Here is a 25342-nt window from a genome sequence, read left to right on the forward strand (position 1 = left end):
TTCTTGAACTGTTGATCTGCTTTTGATAAGACAATGCAAACAAAGGTTTATCCTCTGGGAAAGTCAAAGTTTTAGGTTTCATCTTTTTCAGGTCTTTGATTACTTAGTTAAAACTTCTCAACGTTAAAGGAGCTAGGTTTTGATAACAACTGTATAATGCTATACATTCATCTTTGGGATCTTTCATTGCCACTTTGGTTAAATAAATAAAATTTTAAGATTTGTAATGATCTATAATCCTATTTAGGATGCACTTAGGACTTCTGAGGTTTTAACAAACTTCTCAGGATTTAAATGGTAAATGAAGTCTTCTTGACCAATTAGGCCCTTTTATTTGGGATGCTAAATTACTTGGACAGGCACTGTCATACAATTGTAAACCTTAGGTTGTATTGCACAGGTAAATGCTGTAACTGTCCAAATATATGCAATTCCTAAAGTTTTAATGTTTTAAGGTCATCACTTAATATTCTGATTACTTGAAATGTTATGTGTCACAGAGATAACCAGATTTATTTGTCAACTGCAACATAATGAACTCTCATCAGATCTTTACCGATGTCTATTTCTGAGATTTTGTCATTTATAATCATTCTTATTCTCTCACAAAACATGTTTATCCTTCAAGGATATTTATAAAAAAGACTTTGAGTACAAATACACGTATTCAACACCTTTAAGATTAATACTAAAATGGTAAGAATTTCCAGAGCTAAAAAGCTGCATTCAAATTGAACAAGAATTAGGCACATGGGATTAAATGAACTGAGGAAGATTATAGTGTTGTGATTCTTGTTGAAACTATTGCTGGTTCTCTAATGTTTCTTCTTCCAGATTAAGGAAACTTTCTCTTAAGATATCTATGATATACAAAAATGTCATAAAGTATTCATTTGTAAACTAAAGCATTTATATTTTTTCTCTACATAATTCCCCTGAAACTCAAAAACTCTCAATGAATACTCTTTCTTTTATGGCAATTACAATTGTTTGCATAAGTTCACTAAGAATCTGTTCATCTTGTAACAGGTCACCATTGGAAATACTGGTTATTTTACTAAGGCTTTGACTGGAATGTCATATTTGAGGGTGACATTCATAGACTCAGATATGACCAGACAGCTTTAAGGAATTAGGGTTGGCCTTATTAAACATGGCCATAAAGCCTCTTGGAAATGTTGGTCTGGTGCCTTGCTTACAGAGTTCCCAGTAGCCTCACCAGGTGAGTAAAGAAGGCCACTTCCTGGCAGGTGCAGGGACCTCAGGATATCTTGGAGAACACATGAAGAGGAATTTGCCCAATTCTACAGTTATTGCAGGCCTGTCTGATGGCAAGTATTTGGCTTGGCTTCTAGCCTGGAGAGGCTACTAAAAGTTCAACATGGAGATTCCTTATAAAATATTCCAGCAAAGCAAACTTTAAAAGGTTCTCATGATCAATCGCTATTCTTGCTGAGCTTATGTAAATAATTAAGCCAGATTTGTTAAGACTGGATTTGTTCTACAAATGCATTCGTCTCAATTTGGCTATCTCTGGAAAGGAGGGGTTTTTAGAGAGAACAACTATGTTTCAACAATACACCGTTATGGATGTTAGGTTCTAGTTATGATTGTCTTTAAATGTTTGTCGTTTGCCTAAACTAGACAACTTGAGGTAAACTTCAGAAAAAATTGTCACAGTATTTTATGTATAGGCAATCTTCTGTGCTTGTTATTCTATGGGGATAATAATAAGACCTCATGGGCATATGATTATTTAAACAACTGGAAAACAGGATGGATCTCTAAATATGCAAACCATATCTTCCCTAAACGTGATCTGACAGTTACCAGAATCCCGCCCCTTTCGAAGACTTGGAGGTGGACTTTACAGACTTAACAACCAAATAGAGGATTCAGTTTCAGGTATCACCGCATGGATCCAGCACTCCAGATTTAAGAAGGCCAACTCAGAGGAAACCTCAACCTGGCAAGGTGATCCAGATCCAGTCAACACGCTTAAGTTGACCCTCAAAAAGACACTGACCCCTGAGATCTTCAGCCCTACCCCAGCCACACCCCAGAAGCTGGTTGGCCTGTGCACAGCAGAAGCTTTAGGAATCAACATGTTGACCGAGCCCAGGGGTTTGGATGCAACTCTGCCAGCCCTTGCCCCTTGCTGGCATCATAGTCCTGATCTTACTTCTTACTGTTGGGCTGACAGAGACTACACCAACAAGCTGGACATGAGACAAAAGATGCATGCTGGGTCTCACATACCTCCTCTGAATGGGAAGATTATTAAGTATTGCCTGTATATTATGGTAACCTCTCTCACTCTCACAACTGCCTCTTACCCATTTTGCCCCCAGCATTGTTATATGACAATATGGGGGTTAAGGGCGTTCAGCTCCTTCACCTCTTTCACAAAGATTGCTATTATGGAAAAACACCAACTATCTGTCAGTCACCCAGTTCCCCAAGGACTAAGTATTGGACCATAGCGATAACTCAAAATGTCAGGAACCCATGTCACAACAAAGGCCTCCAGAGATGGAATCGAGCTTGCTACACTTACCTTCCTGAATGGGGGATCTCAGGAGGGGGAGGGGCGCATGACTGGGCCCTTCAAAAGTTTATAAAGGATACCCAGGACAGGGAAATACAAGCCATAAAGGCGACCACTCCCCAGGCAGCCTACCAGGGTTTGAAACTTTCAGCCCTCAATCAGATGCTTACCAATTCTCCACTTCAGTGTTGGGCCAACACAACTCTACAAGTCCTCCACACCCAAACCTACCAGATGTGCTTGCCCCTCAGACAAATGGCTTACTTAGCCACTACTATACCTTTGACCTGGGAACCTCCTGAAAATCTCAAAACCAACACCTCTGTCTTAATTGGACCCCTGGCCACTGGGGTCCATCTCACAAATGCCAACAATCTAATCTGTACAGTCCCTGAAGGTATGATTGGTACCTCTCTATGCGGAAGAAATATAACCTTAAAGAGGAATGCAAACCTATGTTTAACCCCTGGGTTGTTCTATCTGTGTTCTAATTCGGCCTACTGATGCTTAGAGGCCAGCTGGACTCAGATATGCTATTTCATCTTCCTAACCCCAGAGATATCCATATACACTGAAGATCAGCTCCTAACAGACTTTAGCCCCAAGTCCCGGACTAAACGAGCAATCCTGCTACCTATTCTGATAGGAGCAGGAATTGTGACAGGAATAGGAACTGGAATAGGGGGAGTAAGTTCATCTATAGGACTATACCATAGACTATCTCAAGAGCTAAATGAAGACATGGAACGGGTGGCAGATTAGCTGGTAACCTTACAAAGCCAAATAAACTCTCTGGTGGCAGTGACCCTCCAAAATAGGCAAGCCCTTGACCTCCTCACTTCAGGAAAAGGAGGGACTTGCATCTTTCTGGGGGAGGAATGTTGCTATTTCATAAACCAGTCAGGAATAATTACAACTAAGGTTAAGGAACTCAAGGAAAGAATTCAACATAGACAACAGGAAAGTATCAATCAATGGAAAGGATGGGATCTCACAGATTGGGCATCCTGGCTTCCTGTCCTGGCAGGGCCCCTCCTCTCCATAATTTTACTTGTATCCATCAGCCCCTGTATACTGAATGCTGTGGTACGTTTTACTGAAAACACCGTTGCTTACCAAACTACTGCATGTATCTTAGCCTTCAGAGAGTACCAACCTGTAAAACTGAAAGGTGATGCCTACTAAAAGTATTTTTTAAAGGCATCAAAGGGGGGAATGTTGGAGAAGTGAATAAAGTATGCCAAAGATAGGGATAAAATGGGGATAAAACAAACTCTGGTCTCTAGTTTACAGACCCCTCCTCCGGGTTCTTCTTCCTTTGTTTGCTGTGTGCACGAAAACCTCCACAGATATGGAAGCTGATGACTATAAATTACCCTCCTCACTTGCATTCGGCATTCACACTTTGGAGAAATGGTCTCCTCTGAGCCTGCTGGTGTTAAATAAATCTCTGATCCATCAAGATCTCCGAGTGCTGCTTGGTTTTTCTGCCAACGTTCCAGCCTGGTTCTGTAACAATTTTAAAAGAAAAAACAAATGTAAAAACAAATAGCCACTACTAGGCCAGGAGATAGTCTAACCATATCATAGAATAAATCAGTGGTAAAACTCCCAGTGCTGTTTCGAAAGTAAAGATTGACCTAATGTACATTTTGTTTTTAAAAAACAAACTTATTTTTTTTTTAATTTATTTATTTTGATAGACGGAAACAGAGAACACAGCGGAGGAGGGACACATATGGAGAGAGAGAATCCCAAGCAGATTCCACACTGTCAACACAGAGCTCAATGTGGGGCTTGAACCCACGAATCATGAGATCATGGGTTTAACCTGAGCCACAGTCCAGAGCTGGAAACAACTGAATGAGCCTCCCAGGTGCCTCCCAAAAGTTTTTATTTAAATTCCAGTTAGTTAATATGTAATATTTGTCTCAGGTATAGAATGTGGTGATGCAATACTGTCATATAACACCCAGTACTAATCACAAGTTCTCTCCTCAATCCCTATCACCTACTTAATACATTCCCCCCCCCCCCACCCATATTCTTGAGTTGTTTAACAGGATTTAGACCACTTGAGCACTTAGACAAGGAACTGATTTGGAGCCAGAGAACTGAGGATGCCTACCCTTGTTGGCCCTTGTGAACTAGGACTGGGACTCTGTCAACTTAGGATAATTTTTGTCCCCATTCACATTTCATTCTCCTTTGCCAAGCCCCTTTATGAATATACATGCACACTGAGCTTAAAACTTTCCCAACTTTGGGGGCATCTGGGTGGCTTGGTTGGTTAAGCATCCAACTTTTTGGTTCAGGCCATAATCTCATTATTTGTGAGTTTGATCACTGCATTGGGTTCTGCACTGACCATGCAGAGCTTGCTTGGGATTCTCTCTCTTTCTCTCTCAAAATAAATAAATAAACTTGAAAAAAAATTCTGATTTTGTTGTTCATGGAGATAGTGCTTTGCAAAATATCCCCGGTGTTTTCCTTATCTTTTGAAAGTACAATCCTTCATTTTCCATTCTTAGGCTTGATTATATCTTTTGGCTTGATGCCACCAAGATGTGAACCCAGTTTTGAGATTACAATATGAATGTGATTGCATGAGTATTATATTATGGTAGCAAAACTATTTTCCCACATTGTGTGAAGTCCTATGTGTTGTAACCTCCTTCCATTCCCTCCTTGTTTCACATCAACTGAAATTGATATATGTATCACTATGCTCTGCTTTTAACATGGCTTCTTAAAGGTAGGTATTGACTGAGTACCTGGGGCATTAGGATGGTTGGAATCCCTGTTAGGAGATACATCCGTAGCAAGTGAGGGAGGCAGGCATAGGAAAAGGGTGAAGCTTCCCCACAGTATGGCTATACCTGAGGCCCTGGGCATGCCATGGAAAACTGGGGGAAAAGGGAAGGTCTTTGTATCTAGTCAGTGGCTACAGAATTCCCCTGAAAGGGGCATAAAATCAGATTCAGCAGCCCAGTGTACATCCCATAGAAAATGCGGGTGTGAGTCATCATCAGCAGGTAGGTATTGTGGCCTTAATTGGGAACCTGTATTGAATATCAACATATCCACTCCACAGACAATCCAATATTACAATAGATAATGTAATATATGCAGATCTCCCTGAAGGAATTTACATAGAAAACTATTATGGGGTGAATATTATTTTCCTTGTTTTAAAATCTGAGTTACTTAAAGGTGACATTGATTAAATGGTATATGACATGTCATGCTCCCCATGTGTGGAAGAGCTAGAATTTGAAGAAATGAATATCTAATTCACATGTCCTTTTGACCACTATGTTGTGTAATAAGTATTCATTGTTAATACTATGCACTAAATGAAATGATAATCTAATCAGCCCAACTTCATTGACAGATATGACAGATGTTATAGGACAATGGGTCAATCAAAAGACACTGTGGGCTGGTATGGGGTCAACAGTAACTTGTCTCTCTTACTTCTGTCTGGTCCTACATCTGTGTCCATTCATTTTCTACCTGTTGTGAGTAGGATGATGAGTTAAAACCAGAGATAAAGTCATAATCCTTGTTTTCAAAAGACAGATTCAGGGGTAATTAATCTTAAAGAAAACATATAAGTCACATTATCACGTAGAAATGGGTCAGGATAGGGGCTCCTGGGTGGCTCAGTTGGTTGAGCGTCCAACTTCAGCTCAGTTCATGGTCTCTCAGTTAATGAGTTTGAGCCCTGCATCAGGCTCTGTGCTAACAAACAGCTAAGAGCCTGGAGCCTGCTTTGGATTCTGTATCTCCCTCTCTCTCTCCGTCCCCTGCCCATGCTCTGCCTCTCTCTGTCTTTCAAAAATAAGTAAATGTTAAAAAAAAAAGACATGGGTCAAGGTCTAGCTGGAGCCATTGGGGGTCAAAATCACTTTTAGTTCTGTGTTTGCTAGAGATAGAAACAATTGAATGTCAATTTCAATGTTCTTTAAAATCATTATAGTGTTGGTAAAATGGTATATTTAACAAAAATTGATGTCTACATCATACTGAATGTTATTTTTTTTATTTTGTACATTTAATAGAAAGATCAACTGTGTGGAACTAGGTTTTACTTATGTAAATGGGTTAGAAAAAAGCTTAAGGAAGAAAACCGCCACCACAGGGTGAAAGTGCCTAAGGTTAGCTAGCAAGATATTGTGATGGAATCACGAGTAACTTGTTCTATCACCTGCAGGAAATTACTTTCCATTTAATGCCAAAATACTATTGTACTTTGATCATAAATTCCACTTGCCCCCCAGACCCTTTGCTTCTTACACATACAAGTTAAAGATTACTGTCTCATTGTTTTCTCCACATCCACACGTGTAAGATCTTGTTTTCTTCATGTTTACCATGTGGCTAATATCTTGTGAGCTCAATAAATACAGAGATTAAACCCCTGTTCAGGGCTTTTGCCTCCTCCCAGACATTAGCCTCTCTCATATTCAATTCTCTGTCCACTCTCTTGCTGGACAAGAGAGAACTACTGATTCAAAGTCTGTGACAATCAACCACCTGATTAAACAACAATTAGGAAAATGATATATTGTTTGTTTCTATTGGTAAAATGTTTAATTACAGAAATTTATTTGCAGTTAGCAGGGATGAACTTCATTAACAGCTCCATGTAGTTTTCCTGGCCCATGCTATAACAAAAACATTTCTAATTTCTGAGATAATTCCTTCAAGCATATTACCCTTCAGTGTATCATAGTTTTTAAACAACATAGAAAAAAAGTAAATAATCAACAACACATGTAACATTGGCTCTTTTAATGCCACAACACAATGGCCTAGAGTCCCTCTTAAAAGAAACTGAGAATCAAATTGTGTTTAATTTAAAACATGTTAAATGTACTTCCATCAAAGATGGAGACTCTGACATGTTCCACCTGGCATATTCCATGCAAGGCTGGAATATGCCAGCCTTTAGAGAATGGTGATGGGTTCACATCACGAGATGTCTCAGAAAACTGACAGCCCGAGATTCACCACAGTGAAGCCCTGCCTTTGGAACTCATGTCTCTTTCAGCTATCATTTCATGAATCTTATCCACCTCCTTGCCTGAATGGAAACCAAACGCTAATTTTCTTAACTGGAACTGCTAAACTTTTCCCTTTCTCTGTTTTTCAGAGTCAGTCTGTGGACATGATAAACTCATTGTCCTTGGGATATTTCTCTCCCTGTTAACACATTTGAGGCACCTGAGTGGCTTAGTTGCTTAAGCGTTTGACTTTGGCTCAGGTTGTGGTCTCATGGCTCACTGCTGTCAGTGTGGGACCCCTTTGGATCCTCTATCACCCTCCCTTTCTGTCCATCCCTTGTTCAAGCTCTCTCTCTCTCTCCCAAAAATAAAATAAACACACACACACACAGATAGATAGATACATATACACACATATACGTATATACATATTTTTTAAGTTTCATGATAAAAAGATATTGAATAAATTCCCCCTCATTGAAATGATTTACTAAACTACTGACTACTCCCTCAAGTACTGACTATATGATAAACTACTGACTACAAGAACCATAGTTTTTCTTCCTGCTGGAATTCTTGTCCCCAGCCATGTGCCCAATCCATTTTTCTTCTCATGATCCAATTTCTCTCACTTATTCTTATAGCCATACTTTTGGCTTTGTTGTCACCTAAAACTAAATCTTATCTTAAATTACTATTTTAAGCCACTAAACTTTCATGTGTCTCTTCCTATCAATCCATATAGCACAAATAGTCCTATAATAAATAACACAGTTCTATAAAACAACCCTGCTTTTATTTTTAACTCTGGAATTTTAGTCATTGTTTGCTTCACTTCCCTACTATATGTTGATTTGTCTTCTTAACAGTCTGAGACTCAAAAGTACATTCTGTCCTTGCGTTTATTCCCAACTCTATCCACAGACCTAAGTCTCAACCCAAAATGAACCCTGTCTTTCACTGTATGAGCCTGAACACTAACAGCTGAGTGGTCTTTTTTAAAAAAAAAATTAATTCATTTAAATTCAAGTTAGTCAACACATAGTGCAATATTGGTTTCAGGAGTAGAAGCCAGTGATCCATCTCTTACCTATAATACCCAGTGCTCATCCCAACAAGTGATCTCCTTAATACCCATCACCCATTTAGCCCACCCACCCACCCACCTCTAGCAACCCTCCTTTTGTTCTGTGTATTTAAGACTCTCTTATGGTTTGCCTCCATCTCTGTTTTTATCTTTTCTTACCTTCCCTTACATTCATGCGTTGAGTTTCTCAAATTCTGCATATGAGTGAAATCATGTAGTTGTAATTCTCTGACTGACTTATTTCACTTAGCACGATACACTCTAGTTCCATCCATGTTGTTGAGAATGCAATATTTCATTATTTTTGATCACTGTGTGTGTGTGTGTGTATGTATATACATATATATATATATATATACATCTATACATATATATATACATATACATCTATACATATGTGTGTGTGTATATATATATATGTATATATATATCACATCTTCTTTATCCCTTCATCAGTTAATAAATGGGTAGAAGACATGAATAAACACTTTTCCAAAGGAGACATCAGATGGCCCACAGACACATGGACAGATGCTCAGCATAACTTATCATCAGGGAAATACAAATCAAAACCATGATGAGATACCACCTGACAGCTGAGTGGTCTTAAAGCTGTGGGCAAGACCAGCAGCTTAGTTTCACAATATATCAGTGTTATCCTATTTCAACCAGGCACTCCTTTTGCACCCAATTTCACCTGTCTTCAGACACCTATCAATTCCATTAAAAAAAATGAATTTGGTGGGGCGCCTGGGTGGCTCAGTCAGTTGAGTGTCCGACTTTGGCTCAGGTCATGATCTCACAGTTGGTGAGTTCGAGCCCCGCGCCAGGCTTTGTGCTGACAGCTTGGAGCCTGCTTCAGATTCTGTGTCCCCCTCTCTCTCCACCCCACACCTGCTTGTGCTCTGTCTCTCTCTGTCTTTCAAAAATGAATAAACATAAAAAAATTAAAAATAATGAATTTGGAATGCCATTGCCACTTTCTTCAAACCTAAAGGAGAGCAGTTGACCTTATCTCAGAAACACAAGCCATGTAAGTCCACAGGTGAGAGTGTGTACAAGTCCCAACTATTTCTTTGAATGCCCATCAGATTGCAATATCCTCTCCCTTCAGCCTTTCACAGTAAATATTTTTGTTTTCCTATTGAATGTTGATTTGAATAACATTTGCCTCAAATCGTTCTCTTTTCAACTTTGGACTGTCAGTTATTACCTGTATGTCCATTCTTCAAACTTTTGCTCACTAATGCATTCTTACTAGAAGTGTTCAAACCTACTCAGATGTTAAAATCTTACATCTTGCAAAAATTCAATGATCCCTTCAATATAGACACTTTTATCTCAGTCTTCATAGTTTCATTTCTCAGGGTAATTGTTTGCATACACACAATTGCTTTCCTTTCCTTGCAATCTACTCCCAGTGAAAAGAAGCTTCCATTTCCAGGAACAACAGCAACTTCTGAGTTGGGAACTTCCATGTAACCTCTTAATCCTTACCTTCTATGCTCACCACCTCCTCCTTCCAAAACATTTTCTTCTCTTAGAAGAGTCTACACAGCCACCTTATAAATATCTTTCCGTCTCTATGGCTGTTCCTTCTTGGTTCACCTTTAGGTACTTCTACTCCACTTAAAATTTGTGATTTGCAATTCCTCCATGCTCTATCATTTTCGAATATGATCTATATGCTTTTAAAAAACCTCCAAATTTTGGCTTTCATTCAGGCTACTCCTCTGAGCTCCAGTTTCAGGCATCCAAACGTCCACTTGGCATCAAGTTTTGAAATCTCTCATATATGGTCAATAATCTTTTGGAAAGACATACACAGAGCCATGTACCTATCAAGTTTAAAATTAGAAGAAGCTTTTGGCTAGATAACAGAAGTCTGCTTAAATATAAGGCACATAATATATTGATCAGTGATGAACATCTGAAAGGTAAGATATTTGTTTGTTTCTTGATATTCCATCCAAAAGCCCAGAACAATGATAATTCCCTTCCTATATCACCCATTTCCTGTTCTATCTCAGATTCCAATGCCTCCTTTTCCTTTATTCAACATTTGAAACAGTTGGATCTGATAACGACTAACAACAGTCCTCACAGGTCAAATTCTGGGAGAAGAAGAAATGAAGGCTGGAAGAAAGAGGGTAAAAAAGAATGAAAAACATGCGGTGAGAAGAAATTTCATGATTAAAGGGTCAAAGTACACTTACTCTTAAAGCTTGGGGGTAGATGTGGAACATATGAATCTGTGAAGAGACCTCAAAATGGCCCCACTGCAAGGAAATTAGTGAATGAGTCCAGAATTTTCACTCCTAACCTCACCATCTGGGAGGATTTTCCTGTGCTGAGTTGCATAATCAAACCTAAAATCAAGCCAAGCTCCTCTCTCATGTGGACTACTGCTATGGCTCCAACAATTCTTGATTTCTTTCACTCCTTTCTCTAAATAGCATTGAGATTTGCAAATGTAAAATACATAATGTCATATCCTATTTGATACCCTTTGATAATCATTTTCTTGGTGTAAAATCCAAAAACCCTAATAGGGCTTTTAATGACCTACAGGGACTAGCTCTTGCCTTTCTCTACAAACTTATCTCCTTCAATCCTCAAGTCTGCAGGCTTCTTCTCCTGACATTCATACCATGCTCTCTGCCTGAGCTACTACTTCCATTCTTTTCTCCTCACCCTTAAAGTGTAGGTTAAAATACAATATAAACTTAGAAAGTTCTCCTAACCCTCTATGTTGATTCAGACCTTATTGTTCCATGTAGATGCATTATCTTACACTTTGTTTCACAGCAAACATCACAAATAGTTATAAGTCAATTATTCCTTTTATAAGTCATTACATCTCTCTCTCCTTCAAAAGTAAAGGCTCCACTAAGGCAAAACCTTCCTTGGCCATTTCTTTACCATTATGTCCCAGGGGAATTCAGGCTGAAGCAGGGGATTGGCTAGATAGAGTCCTTGAACATATTTGTGGAATTAATGAATGAAATAGTAGGCAGGATTACTAGAGGTCTTCTAAATATTGGATGAATAAAAGAAATTTTGGGGGCACCTGGGTTTCTCAGTGGATTAAGCATCTGACTCTTGATTTCAGCTCAGGTCATGATCTCACAGTTCTTGAGATGGAGCCCTCCCACTCCCATCAGGCTCTGTGGTGACAGTACATAGCCTACCTGGGATTATCTTTCCCTCTCTCTCTCTCTCTTCCCCTCCCCAGCTCTCAAAATGAATAAACAAACAAAAAAGAAACGTTGACCTCTCTTCCCTTCTTTTCCTTTCCCTTTCCTTCCTTTTTTTCCCTCTCTCCCTGCTTGCTTGTATGCTTGCTTCCTTTGTCTCTTTGTTTCTTTCTTCCTTCTCTCTCTGTCTCTCTTTGTTTTGTCTTTCTCTCGTCCTCCCCTCTCCACCTGTCTCTCTGCCTCCACCTATGCCTCCCTCCCTCTGTCTTCCTCCTTCCCTTCCTTCCTTCCTTTCATAGAATTTTATTAAACACAAAAAATATGTAAAGTCTAAGTTACTGTAGATAAATCTTTGGCACTTCAAAATTCTTTCTTTGTTCTTTCACTAGGAGATGATTTAAGTCAATGATCATCATATACCTTCATTCATTTATTCCAATAAATATATTTTATTAAATAGGTGCAGGCTGAATGTGGGGTTTTAACTCATGACCCTGAGATAAAGACCTGAGCTGAAATCAAGAGTCAGATGCGTAACCCACTGAACCACCCACAAGTCCCATTCCACAAACATTTAAGAAGCACCAATAGCACCAGGAACTGAATTTATAAGGCCAATCTCCTAACAATGCTTAAAAGATGTATAACATGCTGCATTCATGAGGAATATTACTGAAAAATCTGAAAGTAATGTTTGAAATCATCATGTCCTGGAACTATACAATTAGATTCTCATTAGAAGATGAAAGAACAGGGGCGCCTGGGTGGCTCAGTCGGTTAAGCGGCCGGCTTCAGCTCAGGTCATGATCTCACAGTCCGTGAGTTCGAACCCCGCATCAGGCTCTGTGCTGACAGCTCAGAGCCTGGAACCTGTTTCAGATTCTGTGTCTCCCTCTCTCTAACCCTCCCCCATTCATGCTCTGTCTCTCTCTGTCTCAAAAATAAATAAACGTTAAAAAAAAAAAGAAGATGAAAGAACATGTCAAAGGACAAAATTCCCCCCAAAACGATTTGATAGAGGCAATTTATCTTCTGAGCAGTTGTTGGCAAGGGGCCATGAAAAAACTTTCATTATGGCTTGTTGAATTTAACATAGTGCCAAGGGTGACATTCAAGTTTGAAGTCTCTGAACCTTTCACTCATGTATTCCCAAACTTAATCTATGGCATGTTCTGTGCTAATTTTCCTTACCTAATAAAGAAACTGCCCTTCACTTTTCCTCCATAGATATCACACTTTTTTCTCATGAGTTTTCTAACAGCTTCTTTGAATTCTTGATTCCTCAAGCTGTAGATAATAGGGTTCAGAAGTGGGGTGACCACAGTGTAAAAGACAGAAATAATCTTGTTGATTTCAGGTGACAGGTGGTCATTGGGGCGAACATACATGGAGATCATGGTGCCATAGTAGATAGTGACAACAGCCAAATGGGAGCCACATGTGGAAAAGGTCTTCATCCGGCCAGAGCCTGAAGGAATTCTCAATATGGTGGACACAATGAAAACATAGGATACAAGTGTGAGAAAAAAGCAAATGCACAACACTGCAATTGACAGAATAAAGATGACCATCCTGGTGATATACACACTGGAACATGAGAGCTGCATGAGGGGAGGGAGGTCACAGAAGAAATGATTGATCTGGTTAGGCCCACAGAAATCCAACTTCGAAATCATTAGGGAGGGCAGAAGCCCTGTGCCAACACCTGTCAACCAGGAGATTGCCACTAACTTGGTGCAGATCTCAGGACTCATCAGGGAAGAGTAGTGGAGTGGGCTGTAGATGGCCAGATATCGGTCATAGGCCATCATAGCCAGAAGAAAACACTCAGTAGCTCCAAAGAACACAAAGAAGTAAAGCTGTGTCATACAGGTGGAGAAGGAGATGACTTGTCCATGGGAGAACAGGTTGGCTAGGAGAAGGGGCACAATAGTGAATGTATAGCAGATCTCCAGAAAGGAGAGGTGTTTGAGAAATATGTACATAGGCAAGTGGAGTCGCTGGTCCTGGCTCACCACTGTAATAATGACAACATTCCCTGTTACTGTGAGAAAGTAGATGAACAAGAAGATGGCAAAGAGTAGTGTCTGCCATTCAAGAAGGTTCTGGAATCCTAAAAGCTGAAACTCAGTGACACTGGACACATTTAGAGGCTTCATTACCTGTGGAAGGGAAAATATTTTGGAAAACCACTTTACACAAATCATGCAAATATTTGCAGCTATTGATGTTTAGAGCTTCAGAGACGATTAAAAGTAGTTCATAACTTTATATACAACACTTTTTGGGAAAAATGCATAATCTCATCTGGATTTTATGCAAAAATATTTTTCATATCACAAGCTGAATGTGGATGTTAGATCTTGGAAAGAACCTAAGCAAATTCCATGCATTGTGTTTTCTGAAATTTAGAAGTCTCTGGTCCAAAGATTAAAAAAAAATAACAACAATAATAATAAAACTACAATAACAAAACAAAATGAAAAAAATCTCTGATGGACATCAAACTTGGAAACTAAGAATAGCAACAACAACATTTTTTTAAAGCAGGTACATATGGAAGCAATGGTTTTCTTTTCTCACCTATGGGTTTTGTCTGATAAAGAAGTCAGACAAAACATATCTCCTATGACATCTTGGGGAAATTTATCCATTCTCCTCACAAAGAGTATTTATGGATGCCTTGCTCTCTCTGTCTCTCTCTGTCTCTCTGTGTGCACGTGCATGTGTGTGTGTGTGTGTGTGTGCACGTGTGTGTAAAGCTTTGTGCTGAGCTAACCTGTATGTCCACTGTTGTCCTTTCTTGCCCAGGTGGATACAATGCTCAGCCACTGTAATCACTCTTTGTTATATACATTTAACATGTCACTTTTCTTTACTTTCCTTTTCTTCATTGTCAGAGCTAGTCCTGGTTAAAGGCAACATCCACCTGCCATACATGAGCTTCCATGCAATAAAGGAAATGAGAGACAACACATAATGTTGCTATTTCAAAATTCATAACCAATAACTCCAGTGTGTCTCTAGTGTCATGGAACAATGAGTGCACACTTCCTGCATCTATTTACTCTTCCATTCTCCTCAGTGACTATTTCATATGTGTTTTTCTCTTTTCAAACTTTCAACACTTCCTTGTCTATCTATGCCTTTGGCAAAGTTCTGAAGAGAACACTAAAATCCTCAAATGGGAATATCCAAATGCTCAGACCACTAAATTCCCTAACCTCCTTTTGTTCCTCTGTGTCTGTTTCCTACGACTTACTCCAAATAAGAGGGCCACTTCTTCTCACCTGGATTCTTTGATAGTCTCCTTACAGCCCTCTGTATCCATCTGCCCTGGTTCAGGAAATTCTCAATAAAGCAGCCAGAATGAGACTTTGAAACACAGTGCAGAGTGTGTCACTCCTCCGCTCAAAGCCAACAGTGGCACTCAGCCTCCAGAGTGTCATGGGAGCATACGGTCCTGTGAATCATTCCTGACAAGTGAATAAAATAATGTGGCCAACTGATTTATCCACACATCAGGAACCAATTGTTCTGTCAATTCAGTGTTGTTTTAGTTTACTAGTTTTGTGGTCTTCTGTTTCCTCCTTACATACTTGAGCAAAATCTTTAGGAAGATCATCTTCATTTGACCAGGAAAAATTCATATAGAATGAAAATGATACTGTAACAAAATCTATGCACTTGTTATCAGGGATATAATATTGGATGTGTCTTATACATCTTGAACTATATAATATGTGATTACTTAAAGACTAAGAAAGAAAAGCCAAAGACTTCACAGTGTATGAGACCCTACTTGTTGTCTCCTCCCATCTCCTCTGCAATCTCTTTGTATACTTTTTCCTATTCTGCTTCCAGAATTCCAGCTCCCAGTATTGTTCAAACAACATGGGTCTTTTTTTTTTTTTTTTTTTTTTTTTTTTTTTTTTTTTTTGAGAGAGCATGAACCAGGGAGAGGGGCAGAGGGAGAGAGAGAATACCAATCAGGCTGCACACTAAGTGCAGAACCCAACACAGGGCTCAATCTCACGACTGGGATCATGACCTGAGACCAAATCAAGAGTGTGATGCTCAACTGACTGAGCCACCTAGGTGCCCCAAATAGCATAAGTCTTGACTCCCTTTCTATTCAACACATCCAGTTTTTTGGGACATTATACCTGTATATTTCTAAGTGGCTTGTATCCTTTCAGTCTGCTCAGATATCACCAATTCCATGACACCTTCTCTAAGCCATTCTGGGAGCTTAGGACATCAATTCAAGATTCAAATGCTAGAAGCACCGGGGCGCCTGGGTGGCACAGTCGGTTAAGCGTTCAACTTCAGCCAGGTCACGATCTTGCAGTCCGTGAGTTCGAGCCCCGCTTCGGGCTCTGGGCTGATGGCTCAGAGCCTGGAGCCTGTTTCCTATTCTGTGTCTCCCTCTCTCTCTGCCCCTCCCCCGTTCATGCTCTGTCTCTCTCTGTCCCAAAAATAAATAAACGTTGAAAAAAAAATCAAATGCTAGAAGTACCTTAATTATACTGAAGTAAAAAAATATATTTAAAAATATAAAATAAAACAAATAAAAATGAAAAGGTCTGCCTCCCAAAATGCTGAGTCCACTTTAGCAGCCAGTATAAGCTTAGATGTAATTCTGTAGCTCTTTTTGAAATTATATGAAAATAAACATTAAAAAATGTTATTGTTGTGGGGCGCCTGAGTGGCTCAGTCAGTTAAGCATCTGACTTCCGCTCAAGTCATGATCTCACAGCTTATGAGTTTGATCCTCACACCAGGCTCTGTGCTGACAGCTCAGCTCATAGCTTGGAGCCTGCTTTGGATTCTGAGTCTCCCTCTTTCTCTGCCTGTCCCCCACTCACACTCTCTCTCTTTCAAAAATAAACATTAAAAAATAATTTTAAAAATGTTATTATTGCAATCTTGCCTAGGACCAACTAAAAGCCTTTGACTCCCTAAGAATTCTTTCTTGATTACTTTCTGTTACTACAGATTTATATGCTAGGCAATTGAGGTAAAATCATTTACTTAGTTTTTACATCAGCAAAGGCTCCAACTGCCTTGGTAGTGAGGAATAATTTATTGAAGTCTATAATTTTAGAATTCAACATCAACAACCAAAGCAAACACTACAATAGCGTTTATGTCACATGACACTAAAATATACACCATGTTGATTTCCATCTGAAAACCTTTGTGCCTGTCTACATGAACCTCCCTTACCTGTCTTTTTTCCCAACGTGGAGAGCCCTAATGTGCCACTGCTCCACAACCTGCCTTGCCCTCCTCATACCCAAATGTGGGCTTTCCTCCTGCAAGTTGGAATTTGCCATGTCCTCTGCTGGGGTTTGATGCTGGGTGAAGCAGGCTTTTCCTCTCAATAACTGGGTATCTTGGGGACCTGACCCTTCTGAGAATCCTGGTCCCCAGATATTTTTCTGTAATTTGTTGATCAAGTTAGTAAACAATGGAATGAATCTTCTGAGATTCAACTCTGCCCACTGAGGCTTGGATATCTATAATACATTCAGGATAGATGAATTTTTACATTCTTTTGGAGTTTTTTTTTTAATTAGAATTTGTCTCAAAAATTGAATCAAACAAGAATTCTTTGCTAAAATATTGCAAGCAGGCAAATGGTGAATCACCTAACCTGAGAATTGGACATTTGACAGTCACTTTTTGTTAAGTGGCATTTTGCCATCATATTTTAATTGCAATTACAACTAAATGAAAAGCAAAAACATAATTTATGATTGAAATTTAATTAATTCATGCAACAAAAGCAGTCAGTACCCAAGCTTAATCTAAATGTGACTCTGTCAGTTTAACAACAACAAAAATATGCAGTATCTGAGTTTGTCTGAGAGGTTGTCTTAGTTTGGGTTTTGGAAGATGGAATTGGAACGGAAAAGGTTCTCAATCTGCCTGTGGCATAGCAAGACTAAAAACAAAACCAAACAGAAGATGTGCCAAATATATACAATGGAATATGAGTTGGTGATCAAAAAGAATGACATCTTGCCATTTGCAACAATGTGGGTGTAACCAGAGTGTATCGTGCTAAGCAAAATAAGTCAGAGAAAGACAGATATTATATGATTTCACTTGTGTGTGGAATTTAAGAAACACAACAGATGAAAACAGGGGAAGGGAAGGAAAAATAAGATAAAAACAGAGAGGGAGGTAAGTCATAAAAGACTCTTAAATACAGAGAACAATCTGAGAGGGTTCTTGGAGGGGAGGTTGGTGGGGGATGGGTTAAATGGTTAATGGGTATTAAGGAGGGTACTTGTTGGGATGAGCACTGGGTTTTATATGTAAGTGATGAATCGTTGAATTCTACTCCTGAAGCCAATAGTATACTGTATGTTGCCTAACTTGAATTTAAATAAATTAATACAAAATATAAAGTCATACAAAGTAAAAAAAAAAAACACTAAACAAAAACTAAAATAAAACAACAACAAGCAAAACACATACACACACACATAAATCCAAGTGTATGAAAGGCATTATAATCTGATTCATTGATATGTTATTTAATTAATATATATTTTTAATTTTTAATATTATTTATTTTTGAGAGAGAGAGAGAGAGAGCAAGTGGGGGAGGGGCAGAGAGAAAAGGGGACAGAATCTGAAGCAGGCTCCAGGGTCCGAGCAGTCAGCACAGAGCCCCATGCAGGGCTAGAACTCATGAACTGTGAGATCATGACCTAAGCATAAGTTGGATGCTCAACTGAATGAGCCACCCAGGTGCCCCAATATAACTTTTTTTAAATAATATGATTCATGTGTATAGTTTTCAGAAAACTTGGAAATAGAAAGATGTAGACAAAAGTATCAGTAAATCTATTTTGGTGTGATGCACATATATGGATGTTTATTTTTAAGTCAACATCTTTCTTAATATGTAGTAAATTACAGTAAAAATAATTTTAAATGAGAAACTGTGGTGAAATAAAATGCATAGCAAATGGCCTTGGGATGCTCCTTTGGATGTGTTGTATACCATACTATCAGAAGCTACGGTGCACACAGGTAATAAAATATTAGCAAGAATATCCAGGTTACTTGGGGGTTGGCTTTATAGTACTGTCTTCCAGAGTTATCTACCTGATATCTTACCTTCCAAACTTTGTGTGTGTGTGTGTGTGTGTGTGTGTGTGTGTGTGTTCTACATATGGGTAATACAGTTGGGTCAGTACTGTATAGCCTATATCCTGGCTGTTTTTATAGCTAATTTTATTTTTTTTTAAATTTTTTTTTCAACGTTTATTTATTTTTGGGACAGAGAGAGACAGAGCATGAACGGGGGAGGGGCAGAGAGAGAGGGAGACACAGAATCGGAAACAGGCTCCAGGGTCTGAGCCATCAGCCCAGAGCCTGACGCGGGGCTCGAACTCCCGGACCGCGAGATCGTGACCTGGCTGAAGTCGGAGCTTAACAGACTGCGCCACCCAGGCGCCCCTATAGCTAATTTTATATAGTCTGTATATCTTGGCATTTTTGACACTACTTTTACAACTAATTTCCATAATAGCTGTTTTATAGTGCTATTAAATTTGGGAAAACAAAGTTAAGCACCATTTATAAATGACATAGTCTTACGTGAGGTGGGTTTTTCATATCCCCCCCATCCCCTGCCTTTCTTAAGTAAGCTCCATGCACAGTATGGAGCCCAATGCAGGACTCAAACCTACAACCTTGAGGATCAAGACCTGAGCCAAGGTCACAAGTAAGACGCTTAACACACTCAGCCACCCAGTCACCCCTGGGCTTTTCATATCTAATCTCAAATCCAGATTTTTAATTCCTGTATGTTTGCAGAAAAAAGAAAAAAGACATGATAGAGTCTTCAAAGCAGATATATACTTTGACAGTTTTCTCTAGTACTTTTATCTATACACCTCAGCCACAGCTCTACTCATGGAGATGGAAGAGTGTCCATTCCTACAAAGATCATCACTGCCAATTCATGAGGGACAGCCAGCCAGAGGGCGCATGGAACATGAGCAATATATATATATATGTATGTATATATATATATATATATACATATATATATGTATGTATATATATATATATATATATATATATATATATATACCTACTACCAGAAAGTGTCAGGCTTCACAAATCAGCCTGGCTGCCTAGTGAGAGCGAACCATGGGAGGTAGGGGGCACCAGGAAGCTTCTTTTTATCATTTAAGCATGTTGTGACAGCGTGGGTGTCTCTTCTCTGGCAAGAGAAGATATTAGAGCACAGGTGGATAGACATCGCCTCTATGACTAAGGTGGATAATGAGAATTAAAAACATATTAAATATATAAATTGCAAGCTATGGTGTACATTTGTAGGTTTCAAATGATATTAATGACATAAACACTTAGAAACCTACAACTGTGTACCTTAAGAACTTAATTTAATTTTTTTAATGTTTTATTTATTTTTGAGAGAGAGACAGACCACGAGAGGAGGAGGAGCAGAGAGAGAGGGAGCCACAAAATCTGAAACAGGCTCCTGGCTCTGAGCTGTCAGCACAGAGCCGGATGCAGGGCTTGAGCTCAGGAACCATGAGATCATGACCCCAGCTGAAGTCAGACTTAACCAATTGAGCCACCCAGGCACCCCAATAACTTAATTTTTGAGGTCTCTTTCTGTGTCTCTCCTTCACTGGGTCATCTTTCCCTCACTACTGCTGGCCCTCAGTTATCTTGGGTATTCTATCCAGTAGCTTTTATTTCCCAGAAGCATCATGGCTTCTGATAGTGCAATACACAATCTATCCTAACAAATGTTTATGATGGCCATTTGCTCTGTATTTTATTTCATAGTGCAGGAAGAATTCTGTTATTGATTTCTTATTTCAAAAATTATAAGCTTATTTTAACTAAAGTTTATTGCATATTAATTAACAATATTGTTGCCTTAAAAATAAATATCCATTTCTATGTATCACATCAAAACAAATTTACAGATAATTTTAAATATTCAAATTTTCATCCAGAATAACATTTTAAAATTCCTCTTTTATATTTCCCAGTAAAGTTGATATTTTAGAGTTTTTTTTCATTGGCATATGATTGATTTGTTTATCAATGCACAGAGAAATTTGAAATTCAGTAATTATCACTTTGATATGAAGGATTATGTGAAAATTATAGATATTAAATAGTAACCAATATATATTCATACAGATATAGATAAAAACGGATGCTTAGAACTAACCAAATGTTACTAAAAATCCTTTCAAACGAAAAAAATTGATAATATCCCATTGTATTAACAACGTAATTTCAATGTAAAATGAAAAATAATCATTCTTTTATTATATAATAGAACCAATATTTCTTGACCATTTGTTTAATTTGAGTCATGGTGCTTTATATGTATTACTTCATCTCACATTAACAATAGGTCTACATATTGGGCACCAATCTACAAGTAAGAAAGCTAAGGCCTAGAAATAAGTGATTCAATCAAGGTAACTGAGCTTAAGGACAGTACGAAACCATAAATTCCAACTAGAATGTCTGGATATAGAGGCCATGTTGGAACAGAGTTCTTTCCTGCTTTTCTAGGTATAGAGTGATAGAGCCTTGTCTTATGAAATATACTTGTTTACAAAATAAGGAAGGAGAGGCAAGTATGTGTAAATCAATAGACGACTCACATTTAACCATGGAGACAGCTTCATTTGCAGCCTTCCTGGAACCCACTGCCTTTACTTTTGAGGGTATTCTTGAGAAACTCCTAGACAATATGGTACGTGCTCAATGGTGAAAGTTGTGAGGTTTTACAATTATGGAATAAAAAAGAAGTGGGAGTATCTCATCTGATTTGAAGAATATAAACATGGATGATTTTATAGGAGATATTAAATAGTTTTATAAGAGAAGTTAAAACGAGTCTATTTCATCTTAAAAGTAGAGATGCCATTAACAGATAGTGCCTTTAGCAAAATATATTTTCATTCAATAAAAACAAGGACATTCTAAAACTCAGGGTTGATATTGTTCAAACTCAGGAAATATCATCACTTGCCTAGGTATTATACAGGGAAACAATTATTGAATAGAGAGAATAGATATCCAAGTGTTTTGAAAAATGTGATTCTATGATATCATAGACAAAAGTTTTTTTTTTAATTAAATTAGGGGCATAGTTTTCTGACAACATCTAAATTCAACTTTATCAGTATGATACTGCCTTTGTAGAACTACAGAAATGAGGGGGATTTTCCAGAATGCATTCATCACAGACCTTTATTTCCAAAGTGGAGTCACCACCTCCCTAAAATCCCATTCTAATCCCGTAACATTGTTTATCTTTTATAGGGGCTTGAAGAATGAAGGATGGAGACAGAATTCTCAGTCCATCAATTTAAATTATTTACAGAGTTATTTTCAAATCTGTTTAACTTTTTTTTTTTGTAAAATAACAATGAGAATTATCCAAACATTATATCTCATTGCTTGTTGCATTCTGTACATATTCATATAATGTGGTTAGTCCATTATGGGTATAAGGGATGCTTTGTGCTATATTTGCAATACAGTGATTGATGATGTTGTATTTTTTAGAAATCCCTAATATCCAAGGACAAACTTGGGCAATGTGTTTTTTTAATAATTTACAGCTACTCTCTAGATTCAAGTAACTGAAAAAAGCTGATGAAGTAATTGAAGCAACCAGCCAAAAGCCAGTACAGATGTCAATAATTATTCTTTTCAAGACAGCCATGTTTTAAAATAAGCAGATAATGTGTTATCTTGATAAACCTTCCAGCACATAATGATGAAGAAAACGTTGGCTTCTGAACATCTCCATGTTGAACAGACTATAGAGACAAGGAAATTCAGAACAATTACCTCTGCATGGAACTGAACAAATTATGTCCCCAAAGATTTGCACTTTCCTTACTTTCTCTCAGGTGCATTATATGACTGGGGAGTGAGGGTTTTAGACAAGACTTGCTGAGTGTGTATTAGATGCCAGGCCCTCCAAGCACAAAAACCCATATAAGGCTTGTGTAAGGACCCATTTCACCCACAAAGACAGTCAGAGAGGCTTGCATAACTCACCAGGGTCACCAGAGGGGTATTTGCATAACAAAATGCCACTCACCAGGGTCAGAGCACCAGTATTTGAATGCAGATCTATTTCAGCTTCAAATCCATAGTAATGTTCTGCTCTTAGGGCAATTCTGAGAATTGTACCAGCAATATTAGTGGAATCAAGCTCAAAGGATACCAAAGGAAATGAGTAAATGCTCATTATACTAATGATAGAAGGTTTGTTATCCTGCTGGCTAATGCAGGAGCTACCCAGAGACAAAAATGAGGAAGAAACTTATATCTGCAGTAAAAAGAATTTCTACCACAGAAGTGGTGAGGTGGCATCTGAGGAGATGGGTGGTTAAAAAAGCCCTCCTCAGGGAACTAGGAAGAGTGTGCAGACATAGCTCCTGGGGCTGATACCAAGACACTCATCTAGGAAGATCTGCTTTTCAGAGAAACTACTTTACAATTGTTTCTGATTTTTTTTTTTTAAATTTTACTTTTAAGAGGCCCAAACCATATATTACAGGTATTCCCTGCTTTTTCAAAGTGTGAATTTCTACATTTGGCTTTTATGAGAGACATACATCTGCTTTTGCTAACCAAAAGAAATCTGAGGAGGATTTTCACTTTTACAAAAAATGGTGAAAAGCAAAAATCACATTCATTGTTTGTTTTTTAGGGAGCCATTACAGAGGTAGCATGCACCCTGTGCACAAGAGTGGCCCCACCAAGCTCCTTCCCCAGGAACTATACTCAGCATCAAGCCACCATAGCTTAGAACTTTGTGAGCCTCTGTGCTTTATCTCTATTTAGTTTTGTGAGTTTGTCAGCAAGATGCATCCCTATAGACAAGCCTAAGATTATTTTGTGGGTCTGGGAATCTTCAAAAATGTTTCTGTGTAAGTTTTTTTTTTTTTATGTTATTTCTGTTCATGAAAGGTTTCATATGAACATTACACTTCTTATACTTTCAGAAAACGTTCACTTATTTTTTTAAAAAATGAGGCTAAACTTGGTAATTTTTTTTAAATTAAGTGCTTTGTGTCCTGCTATTTCCACTCTTTTGAAACCCTCTTCAAATATCACCATGAATTCTTCCTGATTTCTCTCTCACCCTGCCACTAATTAAAACTATGTTCCCTTCTCTTTTAAATCTTATAGGAAGCTGGAAAAAATTCTCTGTCTCATTTTTTTCTCCTTATGCTATAATGGGTTTGTAGAAGACTCTTGAATTCAGGCATTCTTAGCATAGGGCATATCATGTGAGTGCTAAGTGACAATGCATATGTTTGTAACAAAATGATTTAGAACAATAGCATTATATGAAACACTGGATTCCATACTAGACCATTAATTGTGAGTGTGTGAAAATCTACATATAAATGAGGAAATGCCTCAGTGCCTTTTCTCATGTAGAATGGAGATAGACTAAGGGGTTGGGATAACATTGCACTCATTGAAGAGTCTTTCATGGGCCTTGCTTGGTGTGGCCAGAGAGGTCTAGAAGGTCTATTGGATACAGATTAATGGAATCTATATAAATACAATTGAGTCCAGGCTGCCTCTACAATTTTGGAGAAACATATGTGTACCATTTCCCCCCATGTCTCCAGCCACACTGGAGCATCCCTGAGGACAGGCAAAGCCTCTAATTCACAGTGACCCATAGGGCTCCAATACCCAAACCACTAGGAAAGACAACAGCAGGGGCTGGGCATAAATCTGTCATCAGTACTAATTCACAGTGACCCATAGGGCTTCGACACCCAAACCACTAAAAAAGACAACAGCGAGGGCTGGGTATAAATCTGTCATCAGTAACCATTACCCACAAATAAAAATCTAAACATATTTGCATAGCATGCAACACTGGTCATCAGCTGGTCTTGCCTCAGTCCCAGTCTGAACAGGAGCCACATCAAACTACAAGAAGTTCCAAGACACCCAATGTTGCTTCATACCTCCCTGGATTTTGCACTTGTGTTTATTCTGGCCTGATTCCACCAGAAGTACAGAGGCAAGCTGACAGCTCCAGGTCTTCCTGGACACTGTGTTCCAGTAGTTGTTACTTTATGAACTTTTTCAGACCCCTTTCTCCACATGCATACACATACATGGTATCTTCATTCTGGTTGTCCTGCTTGTCCATCCTACAAACACCTGGTAACATGTGCCATCACCTTGTTATTTTGGCCATGTGCCAGTTCTCTCTTATAGCTGGATGTAACTCTGAGTTCTTCCTCTTAATTTTTTTAATATTTATTTATTTTTAAAAAAGAGACAGAGACAGAGACAGGCTCCACACTGTCAGTGCAGAGTCTGATGCAGGGCTTGAACTCACGAACTGTGAGAGATCATGACCTGAGCCCAAATCAACAATCAGGTGCTTTACCGACTGAGCCACGCAGGTGCCCTCTTAATTAGC

General features: G+C 38.6%; 1 protein-coding gene across 1 annotated transcript; it reads right to left on the reverse strand.

Moving 5' to 3' along the window:
* Window positions 1-13028: 13028 nt before the first annotated feature.
* Window positions 13029-14000, reverse strand: LOC123576620 (olfactory receptor 11L1-like). The gene has a single exon (XM_045437701.1). The coding sequence runs from the start codon at window positions 13998-14000 to the stop codon at window positions 13029-13031; it is 972 nt and encodes a 323-aa protein (XP_045293657.1).
* Between the last annotated feature and the right edge of the window lie 11342 nt (window positions 14001-25342).

This window comes from Leopardus geoffroyi, chromosome A1 (genome assembly GCF_018350155.1).
Source record: "Leopardus geoffroyi isolate Oge1 chromosome A1, O.geoffroyi_Oge1_pat1.0, whole genome shotgun sequence".
Classification (NCBI taxonomy): domain Eukaryota; kingdom Metazoa; phylum Chordata; class Mammalia; order Carnivora; family Felidae; genus Leopardus; species Leopardus geoffroyi.